Here is a 16,303-nt window from a genome sequence, read left to right as displayed (position 1 = left end):
CTGCAGAGAGAGACAGGATGGCCCAGTTGTTGGGTGCTAGCTTAGGACATGGGGTAACCCGCTTTCAACTCCCAGCTCTGCTACAAACTTCCTGTGTGACCTGGGCCAAGTCACTTGGGGCTAGACCCACAAAAGGTAGTTAGGCTCATCAATGTGATACTTAACTTCAGGCACCCTGCCACCTCCTGGAATCCTGAGCCTTGAGTTCGGCACCCAGATGCTCCTGTTGAGATGCATGGGGAGAATTAGGAGCCTTAACAAGGGGATGCACGGAAGCCAGCATGCTGAGCAGGGAGCTGCCTAAGTTAGACGGTGATAAATGCCAAGGAGAGGAGTGTGACCTATGCCCCACCCCCACCCCTTGGGCTGGAGGAGCTGCCTTCCTCTGCTCAGGATTCATAGCTGTGAAACCTTTCCTGGAATGAGGTGCCTAAGCTAGATCAGTCCTTTCTCAAGAAACATTGAGAAGGAGAAGTCCCTTTATACTCAATAGCCCAGTGGTTAGTGCACTCACGCAAGATGTGGGCGATCAGGGTTCAAGTACCCATGCTGCCTCATTGGGAGCAGACTCTTCCTCCTCCCAGGTGAGTGCCCTAACCACAGAGCTATAGGGTTTTCTGGGAGTGGGTCTCTTTCTACCTCTCAATAGTCATTGGGTCAGAAAGAGGGTGAGAACTAGTGGTTAGTGCACTCTCCTGGGAGACCCATGTTCCAGTCTCTGCTCCAATGAATATTTAAGTATTTTATACGAAGTGGGACAGCGTCTACAGGAGAGAATGAATCTAGTGTTAAATGAAAGGAGTTTTCTAGTGGCTGGACAGGTGCCTTGGAAACCATGAATTCACCTGGAAGGAACTGATGATTTCGGGAGAGAGCTGAAGGATTAAATTATTAGGACAAGAGAACTTTCTTCTAACTCTTTGATGCTTTCCTCCTAGGTTAAGCCTCAAGCAGTGTTCAGTACCATAGCCTATGTTACACCTACTCTATAGATAAACAGATTTCCATTCCCTGGGCTAACAAACCATATTTTAAAATGTTTAAAGGAGAAGATGAAAAGATGGCAATTTTGTTTTCTGTACTTCTGTAGTAGAAATTACTTCAGGGAGTGAGGAATAAACAGACAGGCTGTGTCTTTCTCACTCTTCAGCCACCAGCAACAGCTTGACTTTGATGAGCAATTTGTTCAGAGTTTGATGATAAAATCTTGTTGCTCAGTATTGTAATACGTTTCTAATTGTTTTTTTAATTGCATTCTCTCATTAAATTGCTTCTCTGGTGTAGCAGTTTATTTACAGTCTTGCTTTTCTTAAAGGAAAAGAATCCACAACAGGATTCTTTGGTGCCATCTCCAAAGAAAGAACTACAATCAATCAATCACCCTTTAGGGGTGATGGTGCTTGTTTCTTTCCATGAGAAAAATCTCCTTACAAGAGAATTCTTTGTATGTTACAATACAAAGCTGACATTCTTAAATTATAACCTTTTATGCCATGTTTATCTTAATTCACAGAGAAACAGCGTAAACTACAAATTATTTCCAATTTTTCTCTAATATAGGAAATTTCACATATACATTTGTGTGTGTTTCTGTACATATACATAGGATTATATTATAATGGTATAGAAAAGTTCATGTGTTTTCTAGTTTCAGCAGGCAATGTTAATAATGTGCTCATTAAAATCTGCCCTGGAGTTTATGAACAGTATTAAACGGTGGGTAATATTAAAAAAGAAGACCTAAACCCCAAGAAAATCAAAATGTATCCTCATTCTGCACTTCTTTCTCAGATGAAACTCCCATTGAAATCAACTGTACACCACAAATTGCAACATTATTTACAGTGCGCATAACTCAAATGTCAACATTTATCATTGATTTCTGTACCACACCAGATTATCCCAGATACACTGTCACAGTTATCTCCTCTAACAGCAGAATGAAATATTGTGATATCTCAGCTATCAAGTCTGGTAACTATTGGTAAATAGTGACTTTTAAATGGTGAGCACTGTTGTCTGATATAGTTTTATATAATGTAAATCACTGACATTTTATTGGAAATGATCTATGCTCAGACTTTCTTTGGAGAAGTCATTGCAAATGTCCATCCACTTCATTGTGCTTGTTGCTTGATGAAAAGACTTGAGGGACTTAATCAAAACAAGAATTACACTCACCATCTGAAGCCAAAGATCTATGGTTAAGTTATGAATAAACCTTGTGGGCCCGGTCGAGATTCAGAGTCAACTTAAATGTGACGCTTCTGTACTGCAAGATATTGTAGATGGAGCACAGTATGTGAAGAGATAAGCCACTCGACTTCATCTTCACTTTGTCCTATTTGCAGGTACAGAAATGAACGTGAATATCAGCAGATGCTAAAAGAGACCCTTGAACGCCTTAATAAGGTGAGCCTGTTATAGTAGGAAGTGTGCTGTTTGCATCAGCTGCTTCCTTTCATTTAATTTACTAGACAAAATTGCTTTGATGTCCATTCAGTTTGGTTCGATTAACTTTTAAGCAGTTATTTTAGTTCTGATGGAATTTATTTTGGTAATATTATGTAATATCACTTCCCCTCTCACCCCCCGCCATAGTCACACTTACAGGTGCCCCCACAAATCATGAAATCACTACTTTATGTGTAGTGTTCCCATCCTCTCTCCTATTTCTGGCCATAAGCTATTAGTGTGTGCAGGTAACTTTTCTGTCAATAGCATTAAGAAATCAGAATCTAGGATAGTGAGAGAATTTGGGACCTTTCCTCATTCTCCAGTGCTGGGTGATTTTTTTTCATCCTGTAAACTTTGAAGGGGAGCCCTTAGGCACAGATTTTCAAAGGTTGATTTCAATGTGAATTAGGCACCTAACCTGCTTAGGCCCTTATGAGAAGGCCGTTAGGTGACTATCTGCATCTTTAGGCACTTAAATACCTTTGAAAATCTGGCCCTTAGAGCCTGATTCTAAACATGCTGCGGTCTGTGGGAATAGGTTTTGGAGTAGGCCCTTAGCGAGAGACCTATCTGATCACTAACTGGACTTATTGTCTCCTTTGTTATCTTGCATGTCCCTAGACCCATGGAATATAAACTTTGTAACTGATCCAATAATATGGGGCCCCTTTAAGTTACAGTTATGTGCATTAGTAAGTGTTTAGCTGGATTTGGGCTATTAGGCATGAGTTTGAGTTTACTGAATTAAATGAGAGTTTTTCCTGAGAATGGAGTTCAGGACCAGGTCGATAGAACAGACGATGGCTTGATTTACAGTTGTCAGTAGGGTTCCTTAATATCTAGACAAATATAGTCGCAAACCAATCAATAAGAGAAATGAAAGCCCAAGAGAACAGATTTTAAACTCATTTCCTCTACAGATGTGTCTTGTGTGTTTTCCCATACAGTGCCTCATTTGCCTGGGATTTTTTTAAGCCCTTGACAGGCCTTTATGGCAACCTACATATCTCGTAAGCATCCTTCACTAAGCTTTGCCCTGCAAAGCATTCCTACTGTATATCTCTTGCTGTTGTGTGGCTCTGGCCACCTGTGGGAGAAGTCTACTGATATGATGATAATGATGTGGAAAAGTGGAGCAAAGATAGTTACATCTAAATATGAATATGTATCGTTTTGGCTATAAGGTGGAGAGAAATAAAAATGACTGTTCTGGTTGCTGTAAACTGCCACTGTCTGCATGGTTGAAAGCACCATACCAATGAGCTCCTTAAGAAAAGAGCTCTGGGCCAGAGGCAAGCAAAGTGATCCTAGAAAAAAGGCAGTTTTCCCTAATCATTGTTTTGTTCTTTTTGCATTTATTGACCACTAATAGCTGAAAGCCAATGTTGTCACACTGTTGTAATCTATAAAGTCAGGTGTGTTAAAAAAAAGGGGGGACCAAAAATCGCTGAGAACTTAAAAATTGGATGATAACAGACCATGGATCCCAGTGATGATCGAACCTGGTGATATTCTAAACAGAAAGAGCTCTCAGCCATGCTTGTAGCTTTTTCCATCACTTCACACTGACTCAACAAACCTTCTAGGCTTCAGAGTGACACAGAGAATCCTGGAATTTTATTATATAGATTAGCAGTTCTTCTCACTGTGGAAGGGATCTCACTTAACAAAGATCCCGTCTTTATGTGTAGTGTCCTGTTTTTTAAAGAAATCCCTTTAATCTGATGTATTGTACTTATTGAGTTCCTGGTCAGAGAAACTGCATGAGTCTCTCCACGCACAGGTTTGTCAGTTTTTTGTCAGTCCTGTTATGACAGTCTGGGAGCTTCAAGGAGATTATCTGGCTTTGAGGACTAAAACTGTATTCTATCCTGCAGGAAAAGGTCAAGTCCATTAAATAACACCAAGTTCCCATTAACCAAAAAAATAGACATTTTATTCCTCAATTCCTGCAGATTAAGAGGATTTTGAAGGGCCTGATCTCTGGCATACCTTGAATGCTGTTGTAATCAGAACCCTTGAGCAGAGGCTTACCTTTAAGGAGGCAAACAACCCACTGATGGAAGCTTGATTTTGGTTTTGGAGTGCAGATGGGTCAATACCTACGGAAGGCCATAACACAGTTCCCTAGCTTGGCCCTGTACCAGTGTTGTCCTGTTTCCATGACAAAGAATAATACCCGGTCCTCAAACTGTGCTAGACAATCATGAGCCCAAGATGAGGGACCCAAATGTAGGCAGAGTGCTGAAGCTATTCTGTAAGTCATACAGTGAAGCCAAACGGTGATCAAATGAACCTAAGACTATTAAGGGAAAACACAGAAAATAGCAGATGAATCTTAAAAAGAGTTAGTGCCAAGCTCCCCAATTCTTATCGCGGAGAGAACAAATGTCTGTCATTTGTAGAGCAGTTCTTTCCAGTGCCTCAAAAATATGTGAGTGCTAAACAGCATAATGACTTGAGCTGGGCTTATAAAGTACCAATTGAAATCAGTGGGAGTTAGGTGCCTAAACCCAGGGCCGCAGTGAAATCCTGGCTCCATTGAAGCCAGCGGGAGTTTTCCCATTGACTGAGGTGGAGCCAGGATTTCATGCCTGGTATTTCATGCCTGGCAAAGGGCCACAGTCAGCCTGACTCTTTTGCAGGGGGAGGCCATAAGCAGCTTTGTTGCCGCTTGTCTGATCCTGACTTGAGACATGCAAAATTCCAGTTCCTGCATTTAAGCAAGCACAGGGACTCCCAACTTACTGCCCTAGGGACAGGGAGAAGATGGCCTCTGGCTGTCCGTGGAGCTGCCCGTGGATCCATCTGACTGCACAGCAGGCAGTGAAATGCACCCTAAACAGGGGGTATAGCAGAGCGCATGCAGCTCAGCAGCTGCAGGAGCTGTAGTAGTGAGAATGCTTCCCCACGCTCCCTCTGGGACGGTGTGATTCTGCACCAAGTCCAGCTCGGACTGTGCCTCTCAGGCACAACTGAGCCTTGAATTACTAGTGCTGTTTCTAAAGAGGTTAAAATGAAACATTTCCTGGCAGCTTTGTTTCCTGGATTCTTGTGTCTTCAACTACCGTGCAACATTTAAACATTTCTTACTGGAAACAGCTAACAAGATATAATAGCACCTCTGTACCTCACAAGGGTGTTGTAAGGATAAATACATTAAAGGTTATAGACTACTCAGATATTCCAGTAATGGGGGGCCAACCACGGGCAACAGATAGATAAAAAAAGTTCTGAAGTTTCTTGCTCTAACCAGTTTCTTCTATATCCTTTATCCCTTAGAGAAGAAATTAGTGACTGTGTTTTCCCCATTCCCAGACTTGCCCCTGGAAACAGTAGACATGATTAGATGGGAACTTGCTCACAAGGGACATCGTATGCAGTGCCAGTTAGGCCACTCACACGAATTTGGTGGCTTATGACGTTATGACTCAACTGTACTATACTTATAGTACTACAGCTACTTAGACTCTATTGGAGAGGAGGGGAGGTTCTGCTATCCTGCCTGAATTTATTTCTTCTATAAGCTACTCAAGATAATAATGTTTAAGCTGAGCCTGAGTAGCCACTTATCAAAAGGCAGTCAATTAGCAGCCCCTTTTCTCCATTGGGATTAGACTTTAAGGTCATAGACTTTAAGGTCCATAGACTTTAAGGTCAGAAGGGACCATTATGATGGTCTAGTCTGACCTCCTGCACCACGCAGGTCACAGAATCTCACCCACCCACTCCTGTAATAAACCCCTAACCTATGTCTAAGCTATTGAAGTCCTCAAATCGTGGTTTAAAGACTTCAAGGTTCAGAGAAAGCAAAGGAGGACTTGTGGCACCTTAGAGACTAACCCATTTATTTGAGCATGAGCTTTCATGAGCTACAGCTCACTTCATCTGTAGCACTTCATCTAGCTGTAGATCACGAAAGCTCATGCTCAAATAAATGGGTTCGTCTCTAAGGTGCCACAAGTACTCCTTTTCTTTTTGCGAATACAGACTAACACGGCTGCTACTCTGAAAAAAGGTTCAGAGAATCCTCCAGAAAGTGACCTGTGCCCCGCACTGCAGAGGAAGGTGAAAACCCCCCAGGGCCTCTGCTAATCTGCCCTGGAGGAAAATTCCTTCCCGACCCAAATATGGCAATCAGCTAAACCCTGACCATGTGGGCAAGACTCACCAGCCAGACACCCAGGAAAGAATTCTCTGTAGTAACTCAGATCCCACCTCATCTAACATCCCATCGGGCATATTTACCGCTAATAGTCAAAGATCAATTAATTGCCAAAATTAGGCTATCCCATCATACCATCCCCTCCATAAACTTATCAAGCTTAGTCTTGAAGCCAGATAGGTCTTTTGCCCCCACTGCTCTTCCTCTTTCAAAGCTGTGATCTTATGTCTACACTGCAGTTTTGTCACCAAAAGTTATGCCATTGTAATTAAAGCACTTTAATTAAACTGCAGTTGCATGTCCACAGTATGCTCCTTGTGTCGGCACAGCACATCCACACTAGCAGCTCTTGTATCGACACAGAGAGCAGTGCACTGTGGGTAGCTATCCCACTGTGCACCTGGCTGCAGGGTGCTTTGGGAAAGGTTTGCAATGCCTCATGGGGCAGGTACAGCGTCACATGATGCAGGTTTCCCAATCCCATTATTCCATGGGCATCCTAGTAGATTTCCAGCCGCTTTTCAACTGAAGTGGGTGGGGGGGAGGGGAAGAGTGTGTGACAGGGAGCGTGGTGGGAAGACAGAGACAGAGTGTGTGTTGGGGGAGAGTGTGTGCCCCTGCATGCTGTCTCCGTCAGTTCAGACAGCCGCCAGAAGCAACCAATCCTGGGCCAGGGGAAGGGGAACACCCCTGACATCAGCCCCCACCTCCCTCCCTGGCTCAGCACAGCAGCCTCTCTCTCACAGGCGCACACACATCTGTCCCGGCCTGCCTGCGTCTGTGTTCCTAGTGTGGCAGAGAGCAGGAGCAGTCCACCTTCATGATTTGCTTTGTTGCCCAGTGTAGAGCAGCAGGCTCAGCTGTCAGAAGGGAGCTTTGAAAGGGGAGGGGCTCATGCCTGTAGGGCTGCTGAGTTCAAACAGTGAGCAGAACGGTCCTGGCAGGCATTGTGGGATACTGGGAGAGGCCACTTCCGGGGATATAATGAACGGCAGTGTCTACAGTGACATTTTGTCATTTTAACTTTGCTGCAAAAAGCTCTATGCCTCTCGTCGAGGTGGTTTTATTTTGTCATTGAAATGGAAGAGTTTTGTCACCAAAAGTGGCATTGCTATGCATACACTCCACTGTTTTGTTGCCAAAAGCTGCCTTTAGCAACAAAACTCTGCAGTGTAGAGAAGGCCTAAGGAGATTAAACATCTACCCAGACTATAACTCTGACAGACTGAGCCACTGTTTATGGATGCCCCTGAAATCTTAAACTCTGCTCTAATCATATAAAAAATGGATTGCATAAGTTCATAATGTTTAAGGCCAGAAGGGACCATTGTATCATCTGCTTTGGTCTCCTGTATGTCACAGGCCATTAAATTTCACCCAGTTACCCCTTTATTGAGCCCTTGTGTTTGGCTAAAGCACATCTTCCAGAAAGGCATTCAGTCTTGATCTGAAGACATCAAGAGATGGAGAATCCACCCCTTCCCTTGGTTGTTGGTTCCAATGGTTAGTCAGCCGGACTGTTAAAATTTTGAGCCTTATGTCTAATTTGAATTTGTCTGGCTTCGGCTTCCAACCATTAGCTCTTGTTATGCCTCGCTCTGCTAGAATGAAGAGTCGTTTAGCACTCAGTATTTGCTCCTGGTGAAGGTACTTCTACACTTTAATGAAGTCACCTCTCAATCATTTGATAAATTAAACAGATTGAGCTGTTTACATCTCTCTCTATAAGGCATTTTCTCCAGCCTTCAAATAATTTCTGTCTCTTTTCTTCAACTTTCCCAATTTTTCAACGTGCTTTTGAAAATGCATGCACTGGAATTGCATGTAGTATTCCAGTATCGGTCTCATCAATACCATATACAGAGGTAAAATCACCTCCCTCCTCCTATTTGCTACTCGCTTGTTTACATATCCAAGGATTGCATTCAGTTTTTGCCACAATACTGTACTGGGAGCCCACGTTGCATTGCTTGTCTACAATATCCCCTGTATCCTTTTCAGTCACTCTTTTCCAGGATACATCCCTCATTCTGTAGGTATGGCCTGCCTTCCTTGTTCCTAGATGCATGACCTTGCAGTAGGCTCTATTTAAAATATGTTTAGTTTAAAGGGGCCCAGTTTTATCAGGAGATCCAGATCACTCTATGTTACTGCCCTGCCATCATCATCATTTACTTCTCTGCTAACCTTTGTGTCATTTGCAGATTTTACCATCAGTGACTTTGATGAAAACGTTGAATAGCATTGACTTAGTACCGATCCCTGAGGGACCTCACTAAAAATACCCTCTTTCCATGATAATTCTCCACTGGCAGCTACTTTTTCACATCTGTCAGTTAGCAAGTTCCTAATCTATTTCACTTGTGTTTTACTGATATTGTATAATGCTAATGTTTCAGTCAGAATGTGTGTGGCACTAAATCAAATGACTTATAAAAGTCTAAGTATACTACAGCTATCAAAAAATGAAATCAGGTTTGTTTGACAAGACCTATTTTCAATAAAAACCATGTTGACTGGCATTAATTACATTCATATTCTTTCAGTCTTTGTCAGCTGAATCCTGTATCAGCTTTTCCATTATTTTATCCATGACGATAACAGGCTAACCAGCCTATAGTTACGAAAGACATTCCACTTGCCCTTTGTGAATATTGGCACCACATTAGCACTCTTTCAGTCTTCTGGAATTTCCCTGGTATTCCAAAATAGATTAAATTTTAACATTAGGAGGCCAGAGATCTCCTCAGCCAACTCTTTTAGGACCCTTGGGTGCACATTATTTGGATTTGCTGTTATAAAAATGTTTTCCCCAATTAAATATTGTTTAACATCATCCTTAGTTATTAATGAACTAGGTAGTACTTCTTCATTCTCACGTGGTACAAGTACATCATCCTTCTTGTTTCCAACTATTTATTGAACACTTCTGCCTTTTCTGCATCATTATTAACAATTTTACCATCTCCATCTAATAACAGACCTATAACTCTACCATTACTAGAATTTCCTTTGTTTCAAATATATTTTAAGAAATTTTTTATTGGCCATGACCCTGCTAGCCATGGATTTTTCCCTGAAGTCTTTAGCTTCCTTGTCAATTTTCTATATTTCATAACATTTACTGTATATTGATTGTTATATATTTTCCCTTTTTGCCATTTGTTATAAATTGTTTTTATATTTCTAATTACTGCCTTCACTTCATCACTAAACATGATGGGTTTTTTAGTCAAAGTGGGTTATCTATAAACTCTTTTTAAATAACTCCCAATTTTCCTTCACATTTTTCTGTCCAAATTTTCCTTCCCAATCAATTTCACTCATAATTCTTCTTAGCTTTGGGAAATTAACCCATTCTGACTGTCCTCAAAGGGTTGTAACAGTGTTGTGAACATTCCAGTCATGGTAATTGTCCCAGTAGGTTTTAGTCATATCAATTATATCCAATTTCTTTTCATCAATGAGAGTTTCCAATTTCTCTTACTTGTAACCCAGTCTCCTAATACTGGTATATAAGCAAATGAAAAAATTCTTCTCTTCACATTGTTTGCCACATTGTGTCAATTTGGTTGCAACTCACTGAATTTGCACTGTTTTAAAGAGTTACATTCAGTCCTAATGAGGGGGAATGGAGGAGAGAGAGAAAGAGAGAGAGAGAAAAAATCTGGCCCAGTATTTCTAAATTAAATCATCCACTCTATTCATATTCCGTGTTTTCTAATGACTCAAGAAGGGTGGGTATCAATGTGTATTCTCCTAGCCATGTTACTTAGCGTTCGATTCTGCTCCCCTTCCTCATGGTAAATGGTACCTTCCTGGGCAGGCAACCACAGGAATGTGAAAGGGACAAGAGAACCAAGAAATGGGAGCAGACATTGGGCCAACTTCTGGAATTCTTTTCTACTTGAGATCAATAGGAGTTTCGCCATACTACTGGCAACAAACCAAGGTTAAACCAACGTTGATACCATTGAGGGAGTGGATGAGAATCTATATGTAAAGACTGATGTATTAGTGAATTCTTTATTAATTTGTTCTGGCTCTTTTCCATTTAGCAAATATATTTTTATTGTTTATTGGCTTTCCTTGAGTCCATTTTAAGGTATCCCGGGCACTAAGGTAGCAAAGAATCCTCTGAGAAATCTATGTGCTTTCTAAATAGGAATGTATTCATGGAGAACAATGCTACAAAGCAATCAGTAACAATCAGCTACCTTCCTCACAATCTCTTTTACCATATGACAGGTTTCAGAGTAGCAGCCGTGTTAGTCTGTATTCGCAAAAAGAAAAGGAGTACTTGTGGCACCTTAGAGACTAACAAATAAATTGGTTAGTCTCTAAGGTGCCACAAGTACTCCTTTTCTTTTACCATATGGATCTTTATTCGTCTGATTTTAGTGAATCTGTGCTCTGTAGACCCAACACCTAGGAATAAGAAATGGTTTTGTTAGCGGAGGATGTAAAGGCAGAAATAATTAAGGTATCAGAAGTGGCAAAAGATTGAGTAACCTCTAGCAGAAGTGGCTTTGTGCGAACAGGGGTTAAGAAGCTAAGATAACCTCGCTGGCACCTGACCAAAATGACCAATGAGGAGATAAGATACTTTCAAAGCTGGAGGAGGGGAAACAAAGGTTTCTCTCTGTCTGTGTGATGCTTTTGTTGGGACCAGAGCAGGAATGCAGGTCAGAACTCCTGTAAAGAGTTCGTAAGCAATCTAGTTAGATATGTCTTAGATTCTGTTTTGTTTAAATGGCTGATAAAATAAGTTGTGCTGAATGGGATGTATATTCCTGTTTTTGTGTCTTTTTGTCACTTAAGGTTTTTGCCTAGAGGGATGTTTTGAATCTGACTACTCTTTAAGGTCTTTCCCTTCCTGATTTTACAGAGGTTTTTCTTTTACTTTTTCTTTAATTAAAATTCTTCTTTTAAGAACCTGATTGCTTTTTCATTGTTCTTAAGATCCAAGGGTTTGGGTCTGTGTTCACCTATGCAAATTGGTGAGGATTTTTATCAAGACTTCCCCAGGAAAGGGGATGTAGTGCTTGGGGGGGATATTTTGGGGGGGAGATGTTTCCAAGTGGGTACTTCCTCTGTTATTTTTGTTATACACTTTGGTGGTGGCAGCATAAAGGTTCAAGGACAAAAGGTAAAAGTTTGTACCTTGGGGAAGTTTTAACCTAAGCTGGTAAGAATAAGCTTAGGGGGTCTTTCATGCAGGTCCCCACATCTGTACCCTAGAGTTCAGAGCGAGGAAGGAACCTTGATGGGATCATTTGAATGACTTGTACTTTTTTTATCTACATTTTAATGTCCAGAACATCTCTTCTCCTCCATATTTCAGAGAGATCATGTGCTTAGAATTTGCCAGTATATTGGAGCTCATTTAGAACACATTTTATGGGTATTTTATAAGCTCACCAAATGGAAAGGCAAATCCAGAGCCATCTCTGGAGGTATAGAGGTCTCTCCGGCATCAGAACCAGTATGGTTCCACTGCACAGGGAGGGCATTTTGAAAAGTGACACAGCATGAACCCCAACATGTGGTTCGGAGCCCAGCTCCATTGGCCTACCTGTGACAATGCAAGGTTGGATGGGGGCAAGGTAGAGCATGAAGTATGTGCTGCATGGCTCCTCAGTCCTCCCCTTTCACACAGGTCATGGGGTGGTAGTTCAGCCATTGCGCAGAAGTAGCCTGCTCTGAGCATCTCTGCAGCCATTCTGCCAGCTGAGGAGAAAGGTTCCCGCTCCCTAGACCCTTCGTGGAGATTACCAACGACTGGTTTGAATCCAGTGCCACAGATTCAGAAGGGACAATTGTGATCCCCTAGTCCGAACAGGGTCTGGCTCATAGTGATCAGAGATGGGTGAAAGTGAGGACACATTTTCCCAAAGGTTCACTCAAAGATTTTGTTTTAGAGTTTGGAGACTTGGCTTTTCTGCGAAAAATTGAGATATTTGTTCGTCACTTAAAACATATGAAAACCTGAAAAACAAATTTGTTGCTGGGAAACATGATGCCTTTGAAGGTGTGTGAGCAGACGTGGCAGGGGTCTGGTGGCCATCTCTGATGTTTTTCTCTTGTGCCTTATCGATGAAGAGGAACATAAAAAGAGAAAGTAAAATGTAGCAGGCTAGGGTACCACACTAATGAATACAACTTGTACTAAATCCCTTCTCATTATCAAAATGTGAATATGTGTTAGAGGCAGAGGTGAAAGTAAGCCAGTATGCCCCGGTACAGCGTACCGGCAAGAGCCGGTGTGCCGTACTGGGGCAGCCCGGCTTCCCAAGGGGGCAATTTAAAGGGCCTGGGGCTCCCAGCAGTGGCTGGAGCCCCAGGCTCTTTAAATTGCCTCCAGAGCCCCGCTGCTGGATCCCTGGGGTAGCAGCTGCAGGGCTCCGGGAGCTATTTAAAGGGCCCGCGGCTCCCCTGCTTCTACCTGGAGAAGTGGTGGGGCTCCAGCGGCTATTTAAAGGACTGGGACTGCAGAGGCAGCTGGAGCCCCCACTACCCCAGGGCTCCGGGGTCTATTTAAAGGGCCAGGGCGGTAGAAGAGGGGAGCCCCAGGCCCTTTAAATAGCCCCAGAGCCCCGTGCTGCTGCTGCTGCTGCTACCCAGGTGCGGGGGGGCACTTACATTTCAGGGTGGGCTGGGGCTGGCTCTGACCCCCTCAACCCCTCCCCTTCCAGGGGCCAGAGCTGGCCCCAGCATACCGGTAAGTCACTCGACTTACTTTCAGCCCTGGTTAGAGGTCTCTCTCTGGCTGAGTCTGTTGGAGCTGTAGGTTAAGAGCTTCAGCTCAAGCTATGCACTTCGCTCTGGAGGTCCCTAGGTCAGAAGATGAAGTCAGATGGCATCTTTCACACAGACAGAAGTGATTATAAATATTAGGTAACGCAATCAGGAAACAAAAACAATATCAGGTGACAAAGATTACAAACCGCATAGAGCAAACTATCAAATGAGCAATGGAACGCTCACTGAGGCAACCAGTTTGTGAGCAATCTTTGGGAAGAAATTTGTTCATACACAACATTCACTGTTCCATCTGAATAATGAAGAGGCTTACTGCGTGTTTGCAGACTACTGCTGAATAGGAAAAGGGGCTCAGTTTAGTGAATGATTTGTTGTTTGTAAATTTTGTACCTCTCTCCATTAACAACAAACAGGGATCCAAGCCCTGCCATGAAGGCCATTTTGCAAACCGTTTACTCCATACATGTATGTGCATGTGGTAAAATTCTATGCCACTGATACATTTCACATTATATCAAATGAAATGGAGGATGTTATACATCTTAGCAGGTTTTTGACAGCAGTATTCTCTGCAGCAGGGCAGACAGCAGATATGAGATGCATATTATGCTGAGAGCAAAGTTCTGGCATTTGACATGATTGCATTGTCCATATTTATCAGTGACACAGAATTCATATCCCCATATCCATCACCTTACACTTAAACTAGTATTTGGGTACATTCAGGTCAATTTATAGATGTAGGAATGCAGTGGCTTTTACTCAGACAGATAAGTCCATTCTGCTTTGCAGTTCATTTTCTGTGCATAGTACTCAGAATAAATTTATATACATGCAGGAATCTTTACAAATAGGGAAGAACACTTCAACATACAGAAGCATTAAACAACAATTCTGCAGAGCACTGGACTTGTCCTATCTCATTGCTATTGCTTGAAAATAGCCCTGATCCTCAAAGGTATTTATCAATGGGAGTTAGGCTGTAAATACCATTGAAGATCTGGGCCCTTGATCACTGCTGGAGTCAGTATCTAAAGTTTTTTTTTTTTAAATGCACATAAAGAATAATGAAAGAATGATACAAAGTTGAGGAGAAAATAACTGGATGATGTGTTGTTTTGATACAGCGTGAGGGTTCAGTGAATACATAGCTAAATCTAGCTTATTTAGAAAGAAAAACTGCGAATGCATTTTCTCCCTTGGGCAAACATTTGAAAAGCTGAAGACTAGATTTGCTCATTACATACAAAAATATTTGCTAATTGGGGATGTCTGCTTCCCCCATAAGGCTCCTAACACTATCATTGTTGTGCTGATCTTTCTCTCAATAGGAAATCATTAAAGCTGCATAAATGCTCCACAAATTCCTGATGACTGGCTTAGAATATTCTGGTCATGGTCGGTTTTAATTAGTGGCATTTGCTCACAGTGCAGTTAACTAGCTCTAGAGTAAAAAAAGTTCATGGTGGTTTTATTGGTGCATCAGCAAACCTGGCTGGACGAGTCAATAGCATGATGAAAATCACAAGCATCAACACATTTCTGAATAGCATATCAACCCGGGTGATTGCTTTGCTGTGCATGTGAAAAAGGAAATTCCTCTTTCACCACAGTCACATGCCCTGCCCAGTTTAATTCACTGCACATGATCTGATCATTGTACCAGATATATACCTCTGATAATTGAAAGTGGTGAGTTTTAAAGGGATGCCATATGTTTAAAAATCTGTCTCCCTTCAGCCCCCTTAAGATCCTATTGTGACAAGCAACGTCTAGTGTTACTCTGACTGAAGTCGATTAGGGGAAAATATTTGTTCCCATATTTTCTGTTTCCTTTGTGCATTTGACAGTACTTTGTGCATGTTCCTCTGTGTAGTCAGTTATTTATTCAAACCATAGCTATGCTACAGATGCCACTGCGGTTTAGGTACAATGCTGTGACTATGTTGCTGTAGTGCTATAACACAGACACTTCTCACAGGGATGGAAAGGGTTTTTTTTTCCATTGCTGTAGGAGCTTCAGCTCCCCAAGTGATGGTAGCGAGGTCAAAGGAAGCATTCTTCCATTGACCTCGCTGCATCTATGCTGAGGGTTCAGTTGGCATAGCTATGGCACTCCGGGGTCTGAATTTTTCACATCCCCTGTCATAACTATGAAGGGAAGGGTACCCACCTTTACATCCCTCCTGGCCAGAGGAAAAACCCTTTCACCTGTAAAGGGTTAAGAAGCTACGATAACCTCGCTGGCACCTGACCAAAATGACCAATGAGGAGACAAGATACTTTCAAAGCTGGAGGGGGGAAAACAAAGGGTTCTCTCTGTCTGTGTGATGCTTTTGCCGGGACCAGAGCAGGAATGCAGGTCAGAACTCCCGTAAAAGGGTTAATAAGCAATCTAGCTAGATATGCGTTAGATTCTGTTTTGTTTAAATGGCTGATAAAATAAGTTGTGCTGAATGGAATGTAGATTCCTGTTTTTGTGTCTTTTTGTAACTTAAGATTTTGCCTAGAGGGATTCTCTATGTTTTGAATCTGATTACCCTGTAAGGTATTTCCCTTCCCGATTTTACAGAGGTTTTTCTTTTACTTTTTCTTTAATTAAAATTCTCTTTTAAGAACCTAATTGCTTTTTCATTGTTCTTAAGATCCAAGGGTTTGGGTCTGTGTTCACCTATGCAAATTGGTGAGGATTTTTATCAAGCCTTCCCCAGGAAAGGGGGTGTAGTGCTTGGGGGGATATTTTGGAGGGGAGACATTTCCAAGTGGGCACTTCCCCTGTTTTTCGTGTAACACTTTAGTGGTGGCAGCGTTTAACCTAAACTGATAAGAATAAGCTTAGGGGGTCTTTCATGAAGGTCCCCACATCTGTACCCTAGAGTTCAGAGTGGGGAAGGAACCTTGACACCCCCTTAGCACATA

At 42.2% G+C, this 16,303-nt stretch overlaps 1 protein-coding gene across 1 annotated transcript in view; it reads left to right on the top strand.

Annotated features, from left to right (window-relative positions):
- BFSP1 (beaded filament structural protein 1) overlaps window positions 1–16,303 on the top strand; it is a 45,784-nt gene that overhangs the window by 11,635 nt on the left and 17,846 nt on the right. Inside the window, exon 2 of the mRNA XM_073339430.1 lies at window positions 2,352–2,412. Coding sequence (XP_073195531.1) covers window positions 2,352–2,412 — 61 coding nt within the window. The remainder of the gene's footprint in view (window positions 1–2,351; window positions 2,413–16,303) is intronic.

Source organism: Lepidochelys kempii, chromosome 3 (assembly GCF_965140265.1).
Source record: "Lepidochelys kempii isolate rLepKem1 chromosome 3, rLepKem1.hap2, whole genome shotgun sequence".
Taxonomy (NCBI): domain Eukaryota; kingdom Metazoa; phylum Chordata; order Testudines; family Cheloniidae; genus Lepidochelys; species Lepidochelys kempii.
Note: the sequence above shows the minus strand (reverse complement) of the source record. Positions and strands in the feature narration are given on the sequence as shown.